General features: G+C 42.6%; 2 protein-coding genes across 4 annotated transcripts in view; one reads left to right on the forward strand and one right to left on the reverse strand.

Annotated features, from left to right (window-relative positions):
• Window positions 1-16,268, forward strand: part of dhx36 (DEAH (Asp-Glu-Ala-His) box polypeptide 36) — a 38,305-nt gene extending 22,037 nt beyond the window's left edge. The window contains exons 26-27 of one of the 3 annotated variants that reach the window (XR_010914588.1): window positions 1-293; window positions 16,068-16,268. Coding sequence is in view for 1 of the 3 variants with exons in the window: in XM_067506679.1 (XP_067362780.1) it covers window positions 1-237 (237 nt within the window). In the remaining 2 variants the exon portion in view is untranslated. Of the gene's footprint in view, window positions 1,404-1,912; window positions 2,053-16,067 lie in introns of those variants that run through there. The other 2 variants (XR_010914587.1, XM_067506679.1) reach the window with 2 other exon arrangements.
• Window positions 948-26,615, reverse strand: LOC137128522 (rho guanine nucleotide exchange factor 26-like). The gene is made up of 15 exons (XM_067506680.1): window positions 26,384-26,615; window positions 24,505-25,933; window positions 23,950-24,001; window positions 23,679-23,821; window positions 21,675-21,731; window positions 21,140-21,300; window positions 19,031-19,183; window positions 18,708-18,837; window positions 18,047-18,121; window positions 17,733-17,822; window positions 16,281-16,435; window positions 8,791-9,000; window positions 3,244-3,314; window positions 2,954-3,055; window positions 948-2,581 (listed from the first exon to the last, which is right to left on the reverse strand). The coding sequence occupies exons 2-15, from the start codon at window positions 25,828-25,830 to the stop codon at window positions 2,439-2,441; spliced, it is 2,868 nt and encodes a 955-aa protein (XP_067362781.1). The 5' UTR covers window positions 25,831-25,933; window positions 26,384-26,615; the 3' UTR covers window positions 948-2,438.

The following is a 26,615-nucleotide window of genomic DNA, read 5'->3' on the forward strand; positions in this document are numbered from 1 at the left end:
AGTTTAAAAAAAGAGTTGGATTCTCTGCTTGAGGAGAAAATCCGAAACCCAGCTCCAGTGGACTGGCAAAACCATCAGTCCAAAGACTGTGCTGTGATCACAGCTATCATAGACCTCATCACCACCCAGGAGAAGCCCACAGGCGGCACTAAGGGTCACGGCAGAGCGTGGGCGACTGCCCCAAGAGGACAACACGTTTACTTCAATGACGACGACGATGATGACGACAATGATTAGAAGTGGCCACATTTTTATGGCTGCCTGTGAGAAGATGAGAAATGACTGGCGCAGAGGTTAGTTGGGACTATCACAAGCTTTTAGTGCTCCCCCAACACTGAAGGCCAAACACAGGACACAAGAGTAAAAATGCACTTAAATGACTCCATCATACAATTTTTTTTTTTATATATTTGGTCATTATTTTGCAAGGACCAATCTACATGTCAATACACTCAGTAAATACCTTGTTCATTTGTAGATTTTTTGTTTGGATAACTTTTTTTTTACACTTAATGGAAATGGGCAGTAAATTAAGGATGTACCATAGCTTCATCTGCCCTGCCAGGCTCTATGTACCTTGATATGTTGCTGGCTTTTGGATGAGAGACCATAAACTTTTCTGTTTTATGACGGGCAAACTCCATTTATTCTGAGCTTTAAGAGCCCAAGCACTAAAACAACCTAAGTAATATTTAGTTGGAATGAACGCCTGTATAATTTGTCACCTTCCGCTGGCAGCCAGTAGGTAAAAAAAAAAATTATCTTAATCTTAAAGGTTATGCTTCCAAGATAATTAATGCATCTTTCTGATTAATCTCTGCCTAAGGCCCAGAGCACATTTATGGTTTCAGATGTCACTGTCATTTAAAAAAAAATTAGTAATTTTCTGTGGTCTGTCTAGCAGTGATTAGATGTCATAATTATCATTCGGAATAAAAAACAGTAACCAAGCAATTAAGCTTTTATTAATAGTGGCTGATACAAATGACTAAGCAGGTTTCTGCAATATAAATCTATATTTTGAAAAACAAACATGTTACAGTTCAGACCGTTTTACATATTTACATTTATACAGGTGTTTTAGAATAGTTGCAAGTGCAGGAAGTGACTGAAACAAAGATTTGCTTCTTAGATGTGGTTATCACAGTTAATTTTCCCTGAGTTGCAACTGCAAAATCGTCTCTAAAGTCTGGATACTCATGTCCTTCTGAAAATGCTTTGCCCCTTTACTGTCATACCTCGCTTCTTGTAGATCAGCAGTTGTCATCCTAGCCAGGGCAGCAGGTTTTTTAGACGGTGTTATCAGCACACTCTGACTAAGCCATTCATTCGCTTTAGCCGGGCATGGTAACGCTAAAAAGATGACTCACAGTGGACAATGACATTAAAAGCTGGGCTGGAAAGAGTCTCTCGTTTTTTTTTTTTTTCAGGTGTCCCCATTGGGCTACACGAAATTAATTCCAACTTGCCTCTAGAAGATGGCTGATATAAATCCTTAGCGGGGTATTTATATATACGCCTCTGGCTGGCATCAAGTGTGTGATATTTCAGGCAGTCCAAACCACTGAGTGAATGGAGAGAATAATGGCATTTGTGGCAAATGCAGAGTCTGATTCATGATGGAGACATTAACTGATGACATAGAGGAAGGTAGAGAGATACATGGATTTCAGCTTAATCTATGTGTGACATACGTGATTATACCTCCTAGATGACTGTAATTTCTAATTTTATCCAGATAATCATTATTCTGTTTACACAAAGTGCCTCAAGTCTTTGATAGTCAACATCCACCATATTAGATTTAGTTGTGAATATTGTTTTAGTTTTTCCAATAACTCACACACTGTAACATCCTTGCCAATCCTATCCACTCGCCAATTGATCATTTTTACAATCCATGTCTCCGCAGTTACATCATTCCTGGCAGAGCTCCTGATCACATACCCCGAGCCTCAGGTTGCCATCACTGACCTTCCACAGTGGCGCTGTAGGCTCTATTATTACATTGCACATTATTTCTACAAAAAATATGTGGAAAAAGACGACACAGTTTACAAATTTCACACCAGGAGTTGTTTTGTAGCGGGGTGTTAAACAGTGACTTTGGCGGTGGGTATGAAGTTCTCTACCAAACCAGGGAAGTAATAAATGTGACAGATCTCACTGTCAAACAGTCCCACTCACACAGGGACCCATCAGTAATTTAAGGAAATTGTTCTTCCAATGTGTTTGTTCTGAATTCAGTCTTTGCTTTACAACTCAGACAACGTGCCTGCGATTCACGATGAGCAGAAGTCTATATTGTCCAATTACAATCTGCTCATTCCCTGATGGTAGTAGGCCAGTGATGTTGTTATTTTCTGGGATTGAAGATATGAAAGGCAGGTCACCGCTGTTTTGGTGGGTCACAGACAGCTGAGTAAAGTCCTCCCTGCTTACACATTAGTCTCCAAGCCCTGCAGGCGGTTCATCCTCTGCATGTTGCGTTCGATGGCGGCCTGGCACATAATTGGTTCGGCACAGGCAGCTGCAAACCACCCCCTTTCTCCATCACGCAGTCTCTCCCCTTCATACCAGCCTGAAAGAAGAAATGACATGAAAACTAAAGCATGTGCTCTGTGTTCCTTGTGCTTTTCCAACCTTTTGATTTGGGAAGCTCAATGCTGTTTTACAACAGTGTCAGTTGCTTTGGTCTCCAGTTTGGAAAGACCTCTGCCCTGTGTGTTTGTGAAGGTTAAAAACAGCTTAAAAATCTGCTCCATTGGTTAAGAAACATGCTGAGAAGGTATTAAAGGAGAAACAGAGCATATAAAAGTTTAAAATGAAAGGAGCTTGAATCAGGACAGTGCAAAATGAGAGGAATACTAAAGAGCCTGAGGAGATCTTATACAAAGAGCAATAGAAGGAGCCTGAGCTGTAAAGGCGAGACAGACACTGACAGCTGACGCACCTTCTACAGTCTGCGAGATCAGCACCACATCAGCCACCTGCAGGGACAACTCATCTGGCTGCTTGGCTGTGTAAGTCCTGATGACCTCCACCTGCATCACGTCTTAAAACACACACCCACGTTCATCAGTCACTTATTTGTGTCTATCTTCATTAACAAACAATAATTAATTAAATCATTTACAATCATAAATTATTTTAAATCCAAGGAAAACAAATTTGTGAAATGACCACAAGGTGGTGCAACAGGCTAAAACAAAAAGTTCTAGGATTGGGAACAGGGGGGCTTACTGGATCTGTCCTCACTCCTCTTGTCGTTGACATTCTGGCCCAGGGCACTGATCCATCGAGCTCGCTCATTCCTGACAACACATAACAGCACATGAACAATTTATTAATCTCTGCTGGTACTAAAGGAGACTGAATGCTATGGAAAGCTGCACAAACTTCACAACTCCCTAAACACCCCTGCTTAATAAGTCCCAGCTGTTTCTGAGAACAGCCTGAATTGACTTAAACCAAGCAATCCAATTTGGATAAATGCAGGCTTGCGTGCGCTCTACCCAACAGGCTATTGAGGCAAATTGATTGTTTAGTTGACTAGCAGGTTAAGCCCCCCCCCCCCCCTTTCTCGCTCCCTCCCTCCCTCCTCTCTGTCTGGAGAGAATAGAGGTGAGGAAAGAGAAGGACAAGCACAAAAGCGGATTCTTAGAATAAGACAGACCTGCTTTTGCTTTCTCTCTCGCGCACTCACTTTCTTGTGTGTGTTACATGTAAGTAAACACCAATGGGTGGAGCTGCACAGGTCCGATTCACTGAAACTCCATCTCTGATTTCACCTGTTCTCCGCAACTACTGAATGGAGAGTAGGACTTTCATACCAACAGGCAAAGTGGGGTAGGGGGGTCAGGAAGTGAACTAGAAAGTGGGTTTATTGAGGCCCTTGGTGACTCAGTGCCATTGGCCTGCATCATATCAGTGGATACAAAAGACAGAGTGGTATTTGTGTTGGGCCTCAAATGGACCTTAAACTGGCAAGTCCCATGAGTCAGACCTCTTATTGTGTTCCCATTATCCAATGTTATGATGTTTTTTAGGAACAGATAAGCTCTGAAATATCGGGTCACGCCATCTTTAACAACTAACTGGATCACAGGAGATAGAAAAATCGCCATAAACCTTTATAACCACAGCTGAGTAAAAATCATGGACTTCAGTGTGAAGCCTCGATGTAATTCATGACCTTATTTTACTGTCTATAGGTGATACCAACGTAAACAGCTGGGGACGGATAACGTTTTTAAAATTCTGCCTTCGCGCGAGCCTTTGCAACACTTAAGTGAAGCTATGAATGTGCATGTATCAATTAAATTGAACACAAGCAAAATCACACAACCACAAGTGACTACAAATGCAAGCTAAAGAATCCTACATATGCACAAGCACGACGTTTTTCCACTCTGCCTCTCTAGATGGCTACAGGCCTGCACAGGATCAGTCCATCTTGGTAATGGTAGTTCATCGCTCTCCACCTTTATCCATTCGTACCAAAGAGCAAGTGAATATCACGAACCATATTGTAAGTCTCTTATCAGTTGTTTTCATTTCACCCCTGACAAGAAGAGAGGCTTCTGGACCGTAACACCTCACACAAGCAGATAAAGAGCAATGACAGACTGTTTCTAACCTTCCTGCATCTGCCAGCTTGAAGTTCATCTCATTTTAGTTTCATTTCTACCTCTCCTCCCGGCTCTTTCTTCTCACGCATCTGTTAATCATCAGCCAAATCCCTTCCCCCGGCTTCCACTTAACCTGTTACGAGAAACCCTGATTATGGTGCATCAGGCTGAAAATAATGTACAGAAAATCAAAAGATAACTGTTCTTCAATCTTTGACCTTTGACTCAATCAAGCGATGGCAAACTACGACAAAATGAAAAAAAAAAAAAAAAGCTGTTGTAGCGATATCCTCAAATGCGTTGCACAGTATCGGGTGACTAAAAGCTCATTTTTAGGGTTGTGTAAAGACTGAGTCCAGTACAGACTAAAACACACCTAATGTACCAAAGCCGAAAGACTCCAACGGATGGGGTCAAATCCGTATTTAGGTACATTTCCTACCTTTGGCAAAACATAACATGTTTCTCTTTCTGGACCAGAGCAGCCAGGGAAACTCCCAGTAACGGAATAACTCCCTTCAGCAACTTCTACGTTATCACGTAAGTGAAAGTAGACATAATAAAAAAAACCAAACAATCACATAAACGAAAGCAGACTGAGGTACGACTAAAAAAAAAAAAAGAAAGAAAGAAAAAAGTTTGCAGTACACACTCCCTCTCCAGACTGTTACATAACTAGTGCTGCTTTGTGTTATAGTTGCATATCTAACTAACAGAACTGTTTTGCTGCAGACCTCTGTAGCTGCTCTGTTCTACTAATAGAGAAGAACTATTCACAGACTCTGGACACAGAGCAAGGTCATTGGGAAAGAGGGTTAACACGTGCACGCCAAACAAAAGGATACATAGAAAAAAGAAGAGGACACAGATAGAAAAGATGAGAATTTACAAATGATGCCAGACAGACAAGTTGGGGACACACAGGCATCCTTGTGCCATCTCCAGTACGGCTGCCTGTCTGAATTCCTGTTGTATTACGCCACTGCTTGGGTCAAAGTTCACCCTGCTGCATGCGTGTCTCTGAGACCCCACAGAGTCATACATAGACACAGGTGAGGCACCAGCCCAGGGCAGGCAGTTAGAGATCCAATGGAAGTGAAAGAGGACCTGGCCACACTGACTGACAAAGAAAAATCCCATTTTTACGGTTTCATTTCCACCAAAACAGTCCCGCCTTTGTTCAGAATGTGTGGAATTTCACAATGAAACCCAACTTAAGAAGCCTAAATACAGTGGCTAAGGGGGAACAATATAATCAGTATGCCCACATCCTTTTTCTACAGAACGTAGAGATGCTTGAGAGCCACTGATGCAAACCTGCTGCAGTAAGTCTACTCACAAAGTACCATAGGCCGACAGTTGTGTGGCCTTTGCCCTGTGAAGTGTGACAGCAAGGCTAAATTCAGCTGCACGTCCCATCTACCCTGTCGGCAGTTTCTTCACCACGCTCGCTTTAACTACATGCGAAACAGGCTTGTAAACAGCAAGTTTTCACAGCGTACCCTCTTTAATCGCTACACCCCCAATTAAGATCTATTCTCTAATGAAATGACTATTAAATCCAGAAATGCAATCATTTAATTAAAGGTCAAAACATTTGTTTCAGCTTCTCAAAAGTGAGGAATTGATGCTTTGTATAGAAAATATCACTGTAAACTGAATATCCAGAGAGAAGTGTTTTGTTGATTCGACAGCTATTTAATGTTTAAAAAAAAAAACCTTATCAGCAAGAATTGTAACGAATTCTAAAGGGTTTTACCAGCCAAGAGTTCCTTTTTTTTTTCTTTTATTTTTTCTTTCATTTTATTTCAAATGGTAAATGTTTTGATCTTGGCAAGTTGGTCAAAAGCTTAAGTGGAAAATAAAAATATATCAATTAACAATGAAAATTAGGTAGATGTCACCTGGGTCTCTGTTAAGCCGTGATTTAGACCAATGAGTGATCAAACAGCAGCAAACCCTGTACATCCCAGCATTTCCTAACAAAGCCTCAATAGTGCTTGTTTGTTTTCCTCCCTTATTTTACTCTGATAGAAGACTGAAATAGACTAACAGCTAATGTTACACCGCCTCCAAGTGTCATGTCGGGTTAGATCACTAAATTGGGATGAATGGCCAAAGGAAGTGGAAGTTATTCTCTAGTCATCAGGAACAAAGAGCAGACACTGGCTGCTGCCTAAAAGATCAGACACAGGGCAGTGAGGAGAAGTCCGTGAGACAGAAGTAACAGACCGGGAGGAGGGATAGTCGTGGGAAACTGCACACTGAACAATGGTCTGCTGCTAGGCAACAGCTAAAACAGTGCCTAGCAACCAGCGTAACAATACACAGTTCCCAGGGATCCTTCTCTGCAGCTCATTCAGCACTACAGTGAACACACACACTTCATCTGAGGGCCCTGGCCCAACTAATGAAAGGAGAAGGGTTAGGGGCTTTCCACTACTACTCACTAGGCCAGAGGCGACAGTTAAGGGTTAAACGAGCATCATCTAAAGGCACAGCAGGCAGCACATTTAAGTCCTGTAATTAATACTGCCACACACAGACCTGTAGCAGTCACACCTAACACTATTACTGCAATCGCTTTGACCATTCTTCACAGTTCAGCCACTGATATCGGTGACCACACCTCTGTGTGACAAGAAATATTAACAGGTAACAAACGCAGACGTGGACAGCAGAGATATGTGATGTCTCAACTGTGTCACTTTATCCAGAGTGAATAAAGAAGGTGTTTTTCCCTTTCATTAAAGTTCTACCGACTACCATGTTCACAATTCAATCTAACATCTTAAAAGTGACATCTTTACCGTCCTTATTTTGTCTAAAGTATCTGATATGATAGTTGAAATCATACAAAACTGTAGAATTGTCTCGGATCTGAGGGGGCAGAGCCAGAGAACTGTTTCTTACAAATTACTGCAACCCATCCGTTCATTATGAAACCTGTTCTGTTTTTCTACTCTCGTGCACGTGTACTATGTGCTGAGCTGTTGTGACGTGGTTGATGTTCTACCCTTAAAAATAACCAATACTTTCTGAATAGGGCCCTTACTGTAAAGTTATTAAGTTTAATTATCACCTACAAAAGTCTATTACTTTTACTACTATTACTATTGACAAAATCCAAAGTCCTTTGGATTGAATCATTAAACCTATAGTCACAAAATACCACTGTGTGTACTTCTGGAACATGTGGCCGATTGAAGAAAAGAACCAGAGTAAGGCTGAGATGCGCCATTTGTACAGAGGAGCTGAAAAACCACAGCTTCTGTAGAGGGAATAGAGAGGGTGGATCTGTAACTCCCCTGGAATGAGGAGGAACTGGTCCTGTACATATGAAAACACTTACCACCACTAGCATTACCACCTTGAACCACAGCAAATAATTACAGTGAAAGCTGAGTGTGTGTTTGTGTGTTGAAGTGCAAGTGCAAATGTGTGCTGCATTGCCTAATAGTAACAAATAAACCCTGTGTGTGTGTGTAGCCAGATATGCGACAAATTCCTTTTGTTTGTGTGAGTTATATAATCTATGTGCACAATCCTGCTTTCAATTGGTTTGTTGTACAAAGAGTCACTTTGAGTTTTACCCACACAGCTACAGGCATTCACTTATTTTTAGGTCAGATGTGTGAGTAATCATTCTGGCTGCACACGCAGCACAACATATTTCAACCGATGGATTTGAAACAACGAAAGGTGCTTTCCTGGAATCGTCGGTTGGGTTTCAAGAGCCACTGTCAACAAAAACAATTTTCAGGTACAGCCGGTCTGCGTTACAGCAGGACTGCAACAGCTCAAAAAAAACATAATTTCCGAGGTCGCATAAACAAAAACAGTGAGGCTCCATCTGTGTCCTGAGAAGCAATGTAACAAAATACCCCTGTGACCTGTAATTGTCCAAAATAAGACTAGGAAACAGGAGCGAAGAAGAGAGGACTGCTAGGATTTTCTTACCACTTAAAAAGCATAAAGATAAGGCTGTAGGGGTCTGTTTCAGGGAGAAGAGAAGGACCTCACTGAGATCCCAGATGTAACCACACAGGGGATGCACACACGGGATTAACAGCAGGTCTCATAAATCTGTAACTGAGCACGAGTGAAACAGAGGCAGCACCATTAAGAGGGACAAAGGTTACAAAATAAAAGCACTCACAGCAACTCAGTCCCCAGGATCATCTGCACCTTGTCACCAGAGTGGTTGCTACGGAAACTCAGTTGAAACACATGGTTGGCGCCGGTTTGCCGTGAGCTCAGCATGCTGGTCGTGCTTCTGACCGGTGACAGGTTGAGATCCTCCGGCTGGCAGGAACTCACCCTGATCTTATCCCTCAGAGCGTAGTCTATCACAGCGTAGCTCTCCTCACTGACAAAGAGAGAGAAATATGGTTTCATAATTTTTATTTTACTCTGGAGGGAAGAACAGTTTGTCAATCAATGGTCTTCATTCATTTTAGATCAAATGAGCTTAATTTAAAGTGTGACAGAAGTTATGATGATCCCTTGGTATGTGTGGTGTGGATACAATATAATTAAAATGCCGCCAGCTTGGATCTTTACTGTGGCTTCATTTGGGAGAATACAATAAAGGAGATTCCCTTTCCCATCATGCCACAACCAACAAAGTCATATTACATGGAGATGCACAGTTTACACTGTGAAGTTATTGTGCAGCACGATACACCCTGAAGGTCTCGGCTATAAAAATTTGTTCTATAGTGGAACACTACACTACTGAAAACTAAATTTGACAGTCAAATCAGCTCATTAAGAAACACTGAACACTGTAGCTCTGTTACTCTGACTCACATATTAAGATCACAAGAGTCTTCGCATATTAAAATATTTGTTTGGGAGGCTGGTATTTGAATGTCCATGTGGACTTTCTACCAGATTTGCAACAATCATACCAAAAAACTTAGACAAATATTTTTTTTAATCCGGGAAGACAGAGTGACCATTAACACACAAATTCAATTTAATAAGAGATGTTGGCATTGACCCTGTTGATACGAATGAATAGGAATGAAGCAGCCGGGAGCAAATTCCTGCTGGGGCTTTGACACTGGTGACGGTGGGGTGAGGCTGCAGCGGAGCATAGGTGGAAATGACAGAAATGACAGACAACAAGGTAATAATGACTAGCTGTTCGTGTGCTGGTCTGCATTCCTGTTCCTCTCCCAGCACAGCTAAATTTAAACAGTATTTCGTGTTATAGTACAAAAATAAATTTTAAACCGTTTCAAAGAAACTAATGTCTCTTGTGTCGGTAAAAGAAATTCCAAACTTTTGCAGTTATAATAAGTGAGTACTTTACTCCACTGGAAAAATATAATAGTTTGTGTTTACTGTTCACCTTGTTTTACGATCCGATCCACAAAACACATCATATTAATCATGTGTGGTTAATCTGATTCACCTGGTTTAATAAATCAGCTGTATCTCAGAGTCTGTGTCAGTCAAAGGTCCAAACATTCGAATGCCCCCTGCTTTCTGCATTTCCCATGACTTCCTCTATCTGAGCATAGCATGACCTCACTGTAGTACACTGTGTTAGTTAGAAACATCTGGAGATGTGAAACAAGGTAGCTCGACACTGGCACTGAAATAAAAGTGTGTGTGAGTGAGTGTGTGATTGTTATAAAACTGAGAATTCGGGTTAAATGTTGAGAGGCATTTAATATTGAAGAAAAGGTCAGAGTGAAGAACTAGATTATGCATAATGTCAATGAGTGTCATCACAACTACAGAGAGATAATTGTGTGTGTGTGTGTGTGTGTGTGTGCCCACAAGGGCCTGTGTTTTCTTGGTACTTGGAAGAACAGGATCTTGACTCCAGCCCACATGTGTTTTATCAACTTGAGACTGGAACGGGAGTCAAGCTATGAAGCTGCTGCAGAGGACACCACTGTAAGCCAGCATGTCCATTAGTGCACGTGTTCAGGGCCAAAAGTAGCCATTAAAAACAGCAGGGAAGAGTGTATCTGCTCACAAGGGGGCTCGCAGGATAAAGTCTGGGTTATCTCCGCACCGTCTCACAGTGACATTTGCATTCTCTGGGTAAATTCAGGAGAAGACCAGGATTAAGGGAGGCTTTGGTGTCTCACTTGTGACAATACACACAAACTAGATCCCAGGATGATTGGAACATCTGGTCACGGTTGGGAGGATGTCAACAAGGTTCACCTGTTACCCTCAGCCCCTGTCCACCGGCCACTCAAGTTACAGTCTGTTGCTTACAACTAATTCGACTTCTTGGAACAGAAAGTACAGAGTGGCACTAATCAGGTAAAAGCAGAGGAAAAAGAGAGAAGAATAGAAGACATAGAAAAGGATGGAAAACATAGCATTTTTGTGCTAGAGCAGCATCTAACTTTACACACAGCCTGACCTGTGCATCGGGCCAATCAGTCTTTATTAACCCCCTTTACTTTGCACTTAAACTGAATAGATTTCTTACCAAACCTTTTTTGAACATGTTTACATTGGCCTCAGTGGTTCATTGAATGTGTTTAATAATTTTCCAACTGAAAGACCACTCAGATGATACATTCTGGCATGTCTGGTGCTCTCGATTTGACTTTACTTCTTTGCAGCTGAAGCCTGCCAAACACTTCTGTGAAGCATGTGAACCATGGATCAGGTACCTACTCTCATTTTAATGTGTCCTTGGTAGTAGGTTTTTCCTGGGCAGTGTCTGAGCTGAATGACTACGTAAATTATTCATTTAATGACCTCGAAAAGGGAGAAATTCTGACTGACTTTTTAAGCAAAGTAAGGGAGGATGTGGATTGTATTTGATGTTTATCCAAACTGGAGACCCATATAAGTGTACAACGTGATCACATGGCATAATACCCAATTTTCATTGGAAGATAATTATATTCCATCTGTTAGCTGGATTTTAGGGTCATCGGCATTTTGTCTTCTCAAAGAATGGAAATGTATTAACAGTTGCCAGGAGTGTGATGGGAAGGTGAAAGGAGTACTTTGAAAAGTTAAAGAATGAGGAAAATGAAAGAGAAGTAGAGGGTAGAAGAGGTGACTGGTGTGGAGCAGGAAGTAACAAAGATTAGTAAGAGTGAAGTGAGGAGGGCGTTGAAGAGGATGAAGAGTGGAAAGGCAGTTGGTTCTGATGACATACCTGTGGAGGTATGGAAGTGTCTAGGAGAGGTGGCAGTAGAGTTTCTGACTAGTTTCTTTAACAAGATCTTGGAGAGTGAGAGGATGCAGAGGACTGGAGGAGAAGTGTACTGGTACCCATTTTTAAGAACAAGGGAGATGTGCAGAGCTGTGGAAACTACAGAGGAATAAAGCTGATGAGCCACACAATGAAGTTGTGGGAAAGAGTAGTGGAAGCTCGGCTAAGGGCAGAGGTGAACATTTGTGAGCAGCATTATGGTTTCATGCCTAGAAAGAAACAACAGATGCAGTATTTGCTTTGAGGAGGCTGATGGAGAAGTACAGAGAAGGTCATGAGGAGTTGCATTGTGTCTTCGTAGATTTAGAAAAAGCGTATGACAGGGTGCCGAGAGAGGAGCTGTGGTATTTTATGAGGACGTCTGGAGTGGCAGAGAAGTATGTTAGAGTGGTGCAGGACATGTATGAGAGCTGTAAGACAGTGGTGAGGTGTGCTGTAGGTGTGACAGAGGAGTTCAAGGTGGAGGTGGGTCTGCGTCAAGGATCGACTCTGAGCCCCTTCTTGTTTGCTCTGGTGATGGACAGGCTGACAGATGAGGTTAGACAGGAATCTCCATAGACTATGATGCTTACAGATGACATTGTGATCTGTAGTGAGAGCAGGGAGCAGGTGGAGGAAAATCTAGAGAGGTGGAGGTCTGCTCTGGAAAACAGAGGAATGAAGCTTAGCTGCAGTAAGACAGAATACATGTGTGTGAATGAGAGGGACCCAGGTGGAACAGTGAGGTTACAGTGAGCAGAGGTGAAGAAGGTGCAGGACTTAAGTACTTAGGGTCAACGGTTCAGAGCAACAGTGAGTGTGGAAAAGAGGTGAAGAGGTGAGTGCAGCAGGTTGGAACGGGTGGAGAAAAGTGTGTGTGTTGTGTGATAAAAGAGTATCAGCGAGAATGAAAGGAAAGATGTTCAAGACGGTGGTGAGACCAACGATGTTGTTCGGCTTAGAGACAGTGGCACTGAAGAAAAGACAGGAGGCAGAGCTGGAGGTAGCAGAGCTTAAGATGTTGAGGTTCTCTTTGGGAGTGATGAGGATGGGCAGGATCAGGAATGAGGACATCAGAGGGACAGCTCATGTTATATGTTTTGGAGATAAAGTCAGAGAGGCCAGATTGAGGTTGTTTGGACATGTTCAGAGGAGAAACTGTGAATATATTGGTAGAAGGATGCTGAGGTTGGAGCTGCCAGGCAGGAGGTCTAGAGGAAGACCAAAGAGGAGATTTATGGATGTAGTGAGAGAGGACATGAAGTTAGTTGGTGTGAGAGAAGAGGATGCAGAGGACAGGATGGAGGCACATGATTCACTGTGGCAACGCCTGAAAGGGAACAGCCGAAAGGAAAAGAAGAAGAGCTCTAAAGGTAAAATGCCAGGAATTCCATTTACATGATGCTGAGGTGAGGTATGGGATGGGTGAGGAATCTGCATGTTTGTTGGATGAGTTATCCCCCGTGTGTGTGTGTGTGGATTATTGCTAAATAGAGGTATAAAAGGGGTAAAGTTGAGAAATCCTACATTAACACATGAGGCAGAGGTGTTAAAAAACTGGAGAAAGATCCCCCACTTTGTGTGTGTCCTTCTCACCAGCTACTAACACAGAAACACAAAAACAGCCACAATCTTACTATACTTCAACACACAAGCAGAACGGAAACAAACCTAAGTCAAGCATGCACTCTCACACATAAACACATGATGTGATTAAGGTGCAAAGTAGGAGTGTTGAGACTATGGCACAGTCAAATAAACAGGCAGAGAGAAAAAAAATACTAGAGCAGAATATGTTTGGATATTAGACTTGCACACACAAAGATAGGAGGGACAAAAAAGCCCCAAGGTCACGACTACAGAGAAAAAAGGAGAGAGAGAAGAGAGATATGGAAACCTCAGCAATGCTGAATGTTTCGATGACGCCCGGCATCACACAGTAGAACAGGAGGAAGTGAAGATGAGAGAGGAGCCAGCTGGTGTGGACTCAGAGTTATGTAAGTGTTCCTGTGAGTCAGAGTGCAGCAGGTCAACACTTTGCCCTGGTGCGTGACAACGGCCTGGTCCCACATGGCCAGGTTCCATTCTGGATCCCGTCCAAAGTTGGTAAAATAAGCAGATTTTGTTAAGCTTACTGAAAACTACTTTTTCTAATTAGCAGTTGGCAAAGTATAAATTATTAATTAGAACGTGGACTGAACAAAGAATTGGAATGTTGAACTTTTTCCAGTAGTAGTAGCTATAAAATGTAAGGAAATGAATAAAACCCACAGATTAACTCGTTTTACCAGCAGAACTTGATTAATTTAGTCCAATATCATTTGGAAATTTTAGAACAATTGTAGGATCATTTTAATGTTTCCATGGTCCAAGTGGATGTTTGCATTAATGTTAAGGAAAGTCCCTCAAAGCGTCATAGTCAAACGATTGAAGCCCATAAAGATAATTCCTCTGACCATGGCTGTCACAGGCATAAAACATTCTCCAAATGACATCATCATCTGGCTTTATCCAATCAACTCCCTAAAAACCCCAGACTGTTTATTTTGCACGAATATAAAACTAGTTTCTGTTATAGGAGCAAATACAAATGTTTAGACTTTGACACTGAATCAGAGTAGTTGCCAATTCATTTAGTTGATTGATTATTGTTTAAATTCGGAAATTGATCGTTTGAGTTAACGTTGGTAAAAGGCTGAAACAGTAAATTTTTATTAAGATATTGGAAGAATATATTGAAACGCTGAAGTCATTTCCAGTTAAATGTTACTGAACCCACCACAGACAGCATACCAAAGAAATATAGGCCTATAAAACTTGAAATCATTCTAAAGATCAGAAGCGTGTTTTTTTTCCACTGGCTGTCTAAGTGCTGTGGTCTTGACCTTTTCACTCCTTCCTTTGGGTTTTTATGGTATTCCTAGACATATAAGCTTTCGGAAAAACAAGACAAAGAAAAGCCCAAAGGATCCAAGCAGGCAGCCTTGTTGCATTTGGCTACAGAGCATGGTTAGCTGCTTCTACGCTGGTCATAATGACAAGGGAAAGAGTTATTAAACCATTATGTCTAGGAGGGTTTGTGCTCGGTGAACCTTGTGTACCTACGTGTGTTTAGGTTTTGATTAGTGCAGATGGAGTAGCGTGCCACAGCAGGGCTGCAGCACTCCCCACAGAACAAACCAATATTATAACAGCTTCACACACACACACACACAGGAGCACTCCCTTTCCCAAACCTGTCCTCCAAACACAGGCCTGACACCACACTCTGCTAGAGTCTGCCGTCCCAGATCAGATTCCCAGAAATCATATGGAATGTTGTTTTTTTTTTTTCTTCCTAAGAAATTCTGAGCCTGCGAGTGGCGGGACAATCAGTTCCAGACACAGAGTGAAATGGAGGGGAAAGATTTTTTTTCTTTGGGTCGAAACATACGCAACTACGCACATGCCACTTTATTAGGCACATCTTGCCGGTGGCGGGTTGATATCATGGCTGCATATCCATGATGTGAATCTTCCAAAGGTTCTCTTTTGGATTGTGACTTGGTGATGGTGGAGACCATTCTCCTTACTTCACTTGTAACAAGTAGTGATTTGAGTTACTGTTTCCTTTTTATCAGCTCCAAGCAGTCTGGCCATTCACCTCTGTCCTCTGGCATTACCAAGGCATTTTCCCCCAGAGAACTGTTGCTCACTGGATGTTTTCTTTTTTTTTTTTTTTTGTTCAGACTATTCTCTGTAAAACCCAGAGATTGCTGGGAGTGATCCTAGTAGATCAGCAGCTTCTGAAAACCATTTTTCAGAAGCTTTTCTTCTCCATTCGGATGCATGTTTGAATTTCAGCAGATCACCTGGACCATGTCTACCATGCCTAAGTTGCTGCCATCAGATTGTCGGATTAGATATTTCTTTGAACAAGCAGTTGAACAGGTGTACCCAACGAAGTGGCCAGTGAGTTTAGCTGCAAATGAAAACCACATCATTTCAAGTCCTCTTTATGGCCTGTGTCATGGTGTTGTGCAAAGACGAGGGAAATCGGTGTGCTAGTATCAGATGACTCAGGAAGTTCTCGAAACTGGTGAAGTTGAGAAAACAAAAGCTCATATTCACAAGGCCAAGCTACAGCAGCTTCTGAAACCTGCACCTGTTCGGCTTAACAAAGCAGGGGGGGAGCGTGCCCTTTAACTCCTGTTAATAATTCCCGAGGACATAAGGTTTGAACTCACACTTCAATTTCTTTGCTTTCTTTTCAGAGTGGACCTCAAGGTTTTTTTATGTGAAAAGGCTCAATTCCCAGAACAAGTTCAAACACGAGGACAATGATGCACACTCTGTATTTTAGATATGTGTGCACTTCATACTCTCAAACACAGTGAAACCCAAGGGCTTATGGTTACACTTTCACCATCAACATGCCAGAACAAGTGAAGAGCCTGCCCACACTGTCTAACAGCTTGCTGGCTCACCTCTTCTTCCTGGTGACGATGAGGACGTCGTTGAAGAGGAAGAAATAAACCTGTTGCCGTGACATCCGCTTGAGGAAGATGTTGTTTTCCTCCACAAAGGCCGTCAGCTCTCCTCTCTTTACCATCCACCTGGAGGATGAGACCAGTGGGAAAGGCTGGAGGAGAGAGACAAAGAGAATGTTATAAAACGCAAAATGTACAAAAAGAACAGTAACTGAAGTATGTTGAAAATGTCTTTTGATGACGTGAGGAAATCACAAATGATGTGTTTGTGTTTGTTTGTATGTGTTTGGGGGGGGAGGGAACAGCTGGCTATGCAGAATGACAATATGTTCATGAGACATTTGTGAATCCCAAACGTGCCAACAGTTATTTCCCACACTACTTAGACACACTTGAGCTTGCCAAGCCTTGTATGTATTATGTTTATACTAGACACTCGCCAAGAGAGCGGTGTGTCCTATTGGTATTACTGTGAGTGCATGTGCACATTATCCTGGGAAATAAGCTTATTAAAATGTTTACAATTTTGTGCTTTCATGTTAGTTCCTAAGCAGAGTTATCTTATTTCTTTTTAAAGAAACACAAAGCCTATTTAAAGAAAAGTCGGGACACTGATTTTAAACATTTTTTAATTGTAATTTTATTATTATTTTTTTAACTTTATTGTATTACAAGATACCAAATGTTGAAAATGTGACATATGTTGAATGTGATCCTGTGCAACACTTAAAATAATTGGGCAGGTGTATAAAATAATGTATTAATACGTTAAATTGTTACGATTTGGACGTATTTCATTATCTACACTAAATATTATTGTTGAAAATCCAAAGAATCCAGACAAATCTCTGTAGGCAAAACCACTATTTAATATTCAACATCTTCCAGCCCTCAGGCAGCACTGCAATAAAACCACCATCATTTTGTTGGAAATCACTGCACTCATGAATATCTCTTTGTCACTGCATCCACAAATGCAAGTTAATGCTCTATTATGCAAAGAAACAACCATATATAAACAAGATCCAGAAACATCATCACTTTCTAAGCTCAAGCTGATTTACAATTGACTGAGGTGAAGTGGAAAACTGGCCTGTGGTTTGATGATGGAATCAAGAATATAAGCATTTTTGATTTCAAAATTGAGGCCATTGGTTTCCACAGACTTCTAAAAGCAGAGGTGATGTAACGCAGTGTCAAACAGGCTCCTGTCCAAAGTTTTTTTAACCGTGTTGATGTTATCAAATTCAAAACAAATTTCTCAGTTTCAACAATTTATGTTGTTTTTATGCTATTAATTTGTTTTAAATGATTTGCAAATCATTGCATTCTGCATTTTTATTTACAATTAACAAAATATCCAAACGTTTCTGGACATGGGCTTTGGACTATCAAAGCCCATGTCTGGATATGTCTGGATACTGGATTTGTTATACACCACATTCATACCTTGATCTTAAACTCCAGCTGAGAGTTGATGGTGTACATCATCTCTGTTCTCTCCATTGTGCGAGCTCCTTCATTACACTTTTTTACCACCTGTTCACGCATGTCCACACACAAACACACACGCACACACACACCGAGTCAATCACAATGATTGTTGTGCTTCAGTGTTCAGTGTTGTTAAAAAAGAAACTACAAAATTGTGACATGCCTATGGCAACAAAATGAGGCTTTTAAGAAATACTATGCTCTACAACATATGAAAATATGTAACCATATAATCCAGAATGCAGTGTGTACATTTCAGGTTGACTGACCTTGCTTACTGCTTGTAAAGCCTTTTTACATTCTTCATATTGTGGGGAGTCTTTCGGTGTCTTTTGACAAATTGTCTGTAACACAGGGAAGGAAGGAAGAGATCATTTACACTAATGAATATATCAAAAACCCACAAAACACATTCTTGTAAGACATTTTAATTGTGGCTGTATTGTACAACAATTCACTGAACCCATGCACACCATCAGAAGCCTGATCAAATATTGATGCCTAAAGGAAGCTGTGGGAAGAAACAAACTGAGACCGAACTTTCTCAGGGTCCAGAAGCCTCTAAGTGTACAAGTATAAACCCCAGAGTCTCTGGAGAGACACTGACGGAAGACTGGAGAGAGAGAGAAAGGGGGGGGGGGGGGGGGGGAGGTTGGATGAAAGCACAACAAAAAGAAAGAAAGAAAGAAAGAAAGAAAGAGGTGTGATGCCAAAAGAAGCATGAACATAAAGAAAAAAATATTAAAAAGGAAAAGGGGAGACGTTTACACCAGTTAATACTATTAATAATAAACATAAGGTCGCACAAATATCTGAGGTTGGAACACACCCTGTGTAGAATCAGTAAGTATAAATAACAAAGTGTTGCGCAAGAGTCGAAGTCTTGTAATTCCAAAGGCTGTTTCTGCTACTGTTCGTCAACACACTCACATCCATGAGAAGAGGCAGACGAGTGATCCTCTGCATGGGCAGGATGAGGAAGGAGATCATGGAGAGGTTTCTGCACTCTGGGTGGCCCTCTATTCTGGTCAACACGTCCTTGAAAGCTGGATTTGTAGACCTGGAAAGAGAAGCTGGGGGTTGAGACAACCAGCTGATGATACTCAAAAAAATGAACAGGGAGGAAGAAGGAGACTCCCTGGTTCAGTGTCAGAACATGTTGGATCAAATCCATGAGAGATATGATAAGAATGTCTGGGGGGTGTGTGTGTGTGTGTGTGTGTGTGAGTGTGTGTGTTCGTTTGCTCACTTACACCAGCCTCTGCAGGGTTCTCTGCTGGTAGACCTCATTGGAGCAGTAAGTGATGTAAGGGTCAAAGTTGGACTGAGCATGTCTGCAGACAATGTCGCTGATGTCGTCAATCACTATGTTCTGTTGGTGTCGTTCTTCCAGTTCCTTAAAGAACCTGAAGAAATGGTGAATACGGGTTAGTGTCACATGGATTCAAGCCGTACATAGCCACAGCTTGAGTCAGATGCACGGAATCATGAGTCATCCTACAGTGGAAAGAACATACAATGTCAAAGTCAGAAGGGCAGGAAGAGCCACCATCACCTTTCTTTAAAACCTGCTACAGTGTCGCCACAGAGGAACTGAGGACAGAGGAACTGTGGCGACACTGCCTCTTAAAATATACAGTCCATCATCACCCAGAGGCTTTTCCTCTTCCTGAGCACCAGCAGATGGCCAGTTGAACACCATGCCACATGTCTAACTTCAAAAAGTGTTTTTGATGATGGATAAAGCCCAGCACAAAACTTATCGGCCTATGGGATATGCTCTCTGTTACATCTTGATGTTTATAGTATATTAATGAATAAAGCACGTCATATCCAGAGGCTCCAAGTGAAATTACATTCAGCAACACACCTGCACATGAAAAACTTCACCATCCTCCTGCTCACTGTTCATGTACAAGTACTCACTCAAGATTAAGGTGCACATTTTGATACTACATGACTCTATGTTCAAATCTCCTGCCCTCTAAAGTCTATAGTTTGGGGAGGGTAAAGTAGCTCATCAATCTGTGGTCCGAGAAAGGGGTTTGAGGTGGGCTGCAGCAAATCTGAACACAGGAATGTGAGGAATGAACAGATTGCGCCATTCACTGAAAGTGAAAGCGCCACAAATAAATGTACACATACTGTCTACGTCAATCCACGTGCTCCCAGTAAGCTGCCGAAAGTGGGAAGTCGTATTTGTTGAGGCTGTTTTCTCAAAACCAAATGCACATGTGGATGGTTCACTGTATGTCAGAAGTTAAATCTTCCTCTCTGTGGAGGGGGCTGTGGCCCTGAAATGGAATACTTGAGCAAATGTCACGAACAGTTGCACAGGAGAGGCAGGGAACGCTCTGCACACGGCAGATCTAGACCATTAGAGACATTCCTCAGTCTCTAACGCTAAGCCTAAAACCAACTCTCAAACGCGCCTTCTCGTTAGGCCAAAAGGTTCTAACGATTAGGGGAAACTTTTTTTGGACCTAACTAGGTAATAAACACACACACATACCCCTTTTCACACTTACATCCCTTGGTAAAACAGCACCCTAGGTGACAGACAAAAGTCTGGCTTAACCTCATTTCACACTTACTTTTATCAAACCACAGCTTTTAGCTGGTAGCTGCTTTGAAGGTCAGAGGATTCACTGCATTTGACTTGCTTGGCTGTGAGAGGTCACAATCTTCTGACTGGGGAATTTAATGTTAAACTTGGCTTTACGTTTTGACCTCACCACCAGATTTATTAAAAATATCTGAAGAACTTTAAATGTGATCCAGCCCATAAGCCTGGCAAGGAACCCATCAGGTCAGAAACACTTCTGTCAATCATTTGTAGAAATACTGGTTCAACCTAATAACTGCTGAGGCAGCACATGCAGTCTAAAACTCGCCGGCCTCTCAAGCTGTCATTAAACACTCTACACATCTGCATTAAGTTGTAAATCACAATTGCGAGTTGAGCTCAGACGGCTCGTCATGGTGACAGCCCCAATTAAGTTTACTTGTTCTTTTGTTCTTTAATATTTCACTTTATTCACACCTCGCTTGTTGCAGGCTCTTTCATTTTACCATGCGACCTCACATACACTAAACCAGAAAACTCAGTACTGCTTAAAATGAACCCCTTCACAAACTGTATGAGCAATGTCAGGCTAAAAGAAGGGTGTCAACACACTAAACCGTGTGTGTTTGTGAAATGCACTTAAATAAGACAATTGTCCACTTCATTAACTCCATCCATTCAACTGAAAACAGTGACAAGTGAAGCCTAAAAAAAAAAAAACAGTTCTAATAAGTCATTCTCAGCGAATCTGCTTCATCTCATAATAATTGGCCCTGCAAAAGCGAGACACACTTACTTAGTGCTAGCCTCACTGACGTCGGTGATGTTGGAGAAGAGATGGTGGTGTTCGGTCTTGGTCATGGCCTCGCTGAGCTCCGCAGAGTTCTTGAACAAGCGGATTAGAATCTCCAGACTGTGCAAATAGGAGTGTTCTGACGAGATCACCTCAAAAATGGCCTAATAAGTGTACAACAGAGCAGAGGGAAATGAAGAGAAGCATATGCAATTTACACGAAGTGGTTTTGACACAGTGACCTGCTACATGAGGAGGTATCTTTAAATAATAGCATCCAGAACTATACGTAATCTCTGTCTGCCAATCAATTTATTATTTTGGAATATCTGTCCTTCTTCTGCTATAACAGTCCGTGATGTATGTGTCCTGCTCTGCTCTTTAATGGCTTTTTTATTAGTCTAGCGGAGTTTACAGAGACCAGATGGAGAACTGTACTCCCCTGGTGAATGCTACAGTAAGTCCTAACATGTGTATGTGGTCCTGAATGAAATAATAGTCAATCTGAAGCACACTAAGTTTAAAATAGGATTCCTACCTCTTGACGCTTGCGTTCCTCCTGACTCATGCGGTCAGACAGTCCATTTTTCTTTACCTAATAACAAAACAGAGGACAACAAAAAAACGTTTGTTTGAACGGCGGCGGTGTTTGGTCTCTGCACATAAGAAAGATCTTCACTGAATAAAGTGGCCTAGTAGAATTGGGAAACTGTCCATCAAAGTGTAAAAGGTACAGCTGGCAGCTCTTGGGCTCAAAGTCTAAGTTCGCTGAAAGCACATATTTGAAAGGAAAGTGTGTGTGCATTTAGTACACGGCTGTGGAGTTTGGCCCAGTGATATCTGAATAAGGTCAAAACAAAGCAATCTTTTTGGACAGGACTGGGTGTGGCACACTACTGAACTGATCAACCTGGGACTTTGTTAGACTGGGAGCGAGGTGGAAGAAAAAGCCTACCTACATCTCAGGTTTCAGCAAATGAAAAAAAAAAAACACAAGAGGACATTTTTTTCTTACTTCCACTGGCCTCTCATCCTGTTTGGGTATAAAAAGCCACGAGGTATCGATACTGCTCATGGAGGAAGGTTCCTTTCCTCTACTATTTACACTGCAGCCTTCGACAAGCACTGAGAGCAAACAATCCTGCAGCAGACCAAACATATATTCTGGTTCTTCCTTATTCCAATCATCACACCTCGCTTAGTCCCCCCCCCCCCCCCCCCCATCTGTAAAAACCTATGGCAACCACTCCAATTGAGCAAAAACGTCCCAATATAAAGCTTTGAGGTTTCAGTGTGATGGCCACCAAAACCAAATCAACTTTACCCCCATTTGCACTTTCACAGGGTGTAACCCGACTATAATTAATTAAGTATCAGTATTCGAGCCAATTAAGGGTTTCTCTTTAGAAACTTGAATCTGTGTTTCCTTGTTCGATGCACTTAGAGGCAGCTCGCAGACAGCTCCACCTTCTGAAGATAAAGGTGAGTGATTCCTGGAAATACAAAAATTTGGGCATGTGGCATGTCAATGGGGACAAGAGTACCTGGGAGGAGCAGAGTGAGGTGGTGTTTGTTGGAAGGGAAAGACTCACATAAGGACAACTTGCATATCTGGTTCTAAGCTTTACTGGAAATGACCGTATTTCCTGTCACAATAAGGCACTCACAGGACCATTCCAGCATTTCTTCTGAAATGGGAAAGCGGACGAGGAATCCCAGTGTTACATCATGTACCGTCTGGCCCAACCCATTCACAACAACACATCTGCACTCTGTAAAGGAGCTGTAATGAAAACAAAAAAGCCTACTTCCTCTGACTGGGTTTTGTTCACGTCTGACATACACAGACATGAACATCCTCTAGTAACAATTTAATTTGTCATTAATTAGCATATGCGTGCGCATCGTTAACTGTCCTGCAAATTTCGAACGAATCCTAATGAGTTCCATCTCAACTATGGCCCTTTTTTTTCTCCCACACTTTTCTTCCTCAGTAAGTAAACAAACAGATGGGAATGTCTAAATAGAAAATTAAATTAGCTCATTCCCTTTCCTCCATATTCTCTCTATCCGCCCATTACAGTCCCTAACTATATTATGTAATGCACAGCCCCTGCACGTCTTTCTAGAGACAACATTTAAACATATTTGCAGTCTGATGAGTTTGGAGTTTGCCAACGCGTTGGCTGAGGGCCAAGTACTGCTTCCAAGATTTCCTGTGGGGAGGGCTGAATGTCTCCCTACCCACCCGAGTGATAAAAGAAATGCTCCTGTGCTCCCTGATAAACAGAACGAGGCTTCCTCGGAAGGCCGAAACAGTGGGAGGATGGGTATAGACTGTGGCCAAACTGGATATGACAGCATTCTTAGGAGCTTTAGCATTCCAAGATGGCACAGCTGCAGCACCGGATGCACACTGAATGTTAGTCAGGGCGCTCAGTGTAGAGAAAGGCTGAGAAAGCTATACAAAGGAGAATGGAAGCGACTGTAGCCCTCTGTGTCTGTGTGTGTGTGGTTGTGTGTGTGTGTGTGTAAGTCTGACCACACTGAGCTGACTCCAGGAGGTGCGTATGGGTCTGTACTGCACCACGATGCCATTATCAGGTTTAGGTTGTCTGGAATCTGCATCCTCATCTGAGTCATTATGCAAGGCCTTCTCCTGGTAGTTCTGATACAGCTCCTCCTCTGACGGAGGACAGAAAAGATCCGTCACGTTAACGTTTTTTAAAAATGGGGATACAGTGTGGTTGACACAGAAACAGAAAGGAAGGAAAACACGTAAAATAGGAGCAACAATGAAGTGTTTTTCTCACCCTCGCTGTCGAATGTTCGTTGAATGGTTAAAACTTTCTTCTTATCCGGGCTCTGAAAGACAAACACAAAATGTAAAGTAATGACCAAACAGAGACACCCACCTAAAATGTAACGGGCTGGTGTAGTTATGTCGCCTGTCCATGACCCGTCCATGCCCTTTACAGGAACCACCTTCAGTGACCCCGGCCTAAATCCAACACCACTGTGTATATACTGTAAGTGTTTATGTGCCTAAGGTGTCACATTACGTCATGTCTCCCCTGTATCCTTGTAAGGCCTGGTCGTAACTTCAACTGCTGCTGCTGCTGAGTTCATTCAACTCAGCCTATGCTGTAATTTTACTCTTTGGACTTGACCTCCAAGGAGACAAAGTCCATGACAAAACAATCTTTGTACATAATCCAATATAAACACAATCAGCTGACATATTATAAAAATGCCATATTTTTATGTACTGTGGGAGATTTTAGCCCCTTTTTTTCTGTAGAGCATCCAAACACCAAACCCTTTCTACCCACCACTATGTTTTATGTAGCACTAACAGGTTTACCCACCTTGTTTTTCCAATTCTTGGTAGGTTTTTCTGTCCGAAGGCTTGCAAGTTTTGAAATCCTATTGTTGGCAAGTTTGGTTGTCCCAGAGCCCTTCGGCTTTGTTGTTCCAGGGCTAGTGAGGCTTACGCTGCCTGTACTTGCTGGACTAACTGGTGAATCTGGATTATCTCCACCTGGGCCTTTGATGACAGGCTGGGACAACGGTTGGATCTTGAGATCTACCGATGGCTCTTCTAAGTCTACTCCACTCACAACTGCCCTCCTGTAGGATGTACTCCTCAAGCCTCTCCTCGGTGCCCCTGGGCTCTCGCTCCCTCCTTCTCTCCCCTCGCCCTGGGCCCCTCCTGTGGAAAAGTAGGTTCCTGACTCCACCATACTGCGGACTTTCAATGCTCGCTTGGAACTATCCCCTAACCCCAGCAGCCCTGAGGAAGGCGTCTTGCTCTGGCGGCTTTCACATGCTAAACCCTTCGGAATGAGTTGCTGAGTGCCCATCTTTAGGGCAGCGGGGCTGTGGGTGCTTAGAACTATGGAAGGAGTGGGAGAGACAGATGGGGAAAAGGTGGGTGAGGGGGTGGAGGTGGAAGAGGATGAAGAGGCATGCCTGGTGTCGTGGGAGGAGGCAGGCGAAGATGCGGACTGTCCGAGGAGTGTCTGTCCTCTGTCTGCTGGCGATGGGGAGCGTGGGGTCGAGGGTTCTGAGGAGGTGAGCGAAGAGAGGGAGGGGATGCTGGAGGTGGAGCTGTGTAAGGGGGTAGGGGACAGTTCATTGGGGTAATAGTTGTTGTTGTTTGGACTGAAAGGGGAAAGGGCAGGAGAGGACCCAGTTTCGGAGGGTGAACTCAGACTGAATGGGCTGGAAATGCGTTTTGGGGGGTTCTTTTTAGGCCACTCTGTGTCTCCATTACTAGTTCTCCCAGCGTGACAGTCTCCATTATACACTGTATTGTCCAGTGAGGCGGTTCTGTAATCCTCAGACGTAAATTTGGACGGTAAGATGCATCCATTGGGCTGGTCCCTGATGCTGATGCTTCGAAAAACTCTGGATTTCCTGGCCGGTTTGTTTAGAACGTGCTTCATCACCACAGTGTTCATGTCCGCACGCTGGGTTGTGACCACCCCTCTCTCAGCAGGCTGGCCCAAGGTGAATGAGCTCCTGTTGTCCTTCACAGGAAAGTCTGTCACCATGACGCCGGTCATGTGATAACTGACAGGCCGCGGTTTGGGTTTGTATGAGTCCTGGAGGTTTTTACAGTTGTCTGTGCGACGTTTCCACAAAGGAGTAATGTTATTATTGGACAGATCTACATCATTACCGAAATCCATGTTCGCAATGTGTCTTGTGTCCTCTTCAATATCTGTTTCCCAAATCCACAGGTCACAGTGCAAATACTGCTGCTGAGTACCCTGTAGAGAAGTGACCTCGGCCCTAAAGATAAACAGGAGAGAGGAAAACCAATCAGTATCAAAGAGTCACAGGGTTTGATTATTAACAGGGGCTCAGTGCAAACATGAGTGAAAAAAGTGGCTGAACTGTGCAAAACAGAAGCCAAGGCAGCCGACAATCCTTTTGTATATGTTCACTGTTGTGAAATGCCCTAATTACAAGCACAAAGCTGATAAGATCCTGTGAGCTGCGAGCGACCACTGTAATTGTCCAAAAAGGAAACAAAACTCCGCGGCAAAGTGTTATTTTTATCCACTTTATCTCCTCAAATCCTCTTTGGCGCTTGTGTTCGTGCGTAACCGTGCGAAAATCACTACATAAACAGGTACATGCTACTGTTATTTACTATGCACCACACAATCCCCGAGCCTGATGTAAAAGAAACAAGATTTTCCAGCAGTTTAAAAGTTTGAAGTGTTTGGTCCAACTCACCTCTAATCAGTCGATCGGCAGCACAATGCGCTCATTGTACCTGCGCAGTGGGAAAACGGCCCCTTTTAAGAAGAATAACAACATTTAAGGGGTTTGGTCCGGCGTCTTATCGAAAACTAATAAAGTCTGTAAAACTAGGAACTGGTGGACTTCACACAAGTTGACTGTGTGTCGACTGGAAACTCGTGCGCGCAGCAGTGAGCGCGTCTGAAGCGCTGCTGGCGGAGCCACG

This window comes from Channa argus, chromosome 6 (genome assembly GCF_033026475.1).
Source record: "Channa argus isolate prfri chromosome 6, Channa argus male v1.0, whole genome shotgun sequence".
NCBI lineage: Eukaryota > Metazoa > Chordata > Actinopteri > Anabantiformes > Channidae > Channa > Channa argus.

Bases quoted from the DNA above. Each gene is read 5' to 3' on its own strand.
- LOC137128522 (XM_067506680.1), bottom strand. From the start codon at position 25,830: ATGGATTTCGGTAATGATGTAGATCTGTCCAATAATAACATTACTCCT. The intron at 19,184-21,139 runs GTAAGTGTGTCT...CCATTTCTTCAG, and splicing joins GTCAGTGAGGCTAGCACTAA to GTTCTTTAAGGAACTGGAAG. The intron at 18,838-19,030 runs GTAAGTGAGCAA...TTCTCTTTCCAG, and splicing joins AGAACCCTGCAGAGGCTGGT to GTCTACAAATCCAGCTTTCA.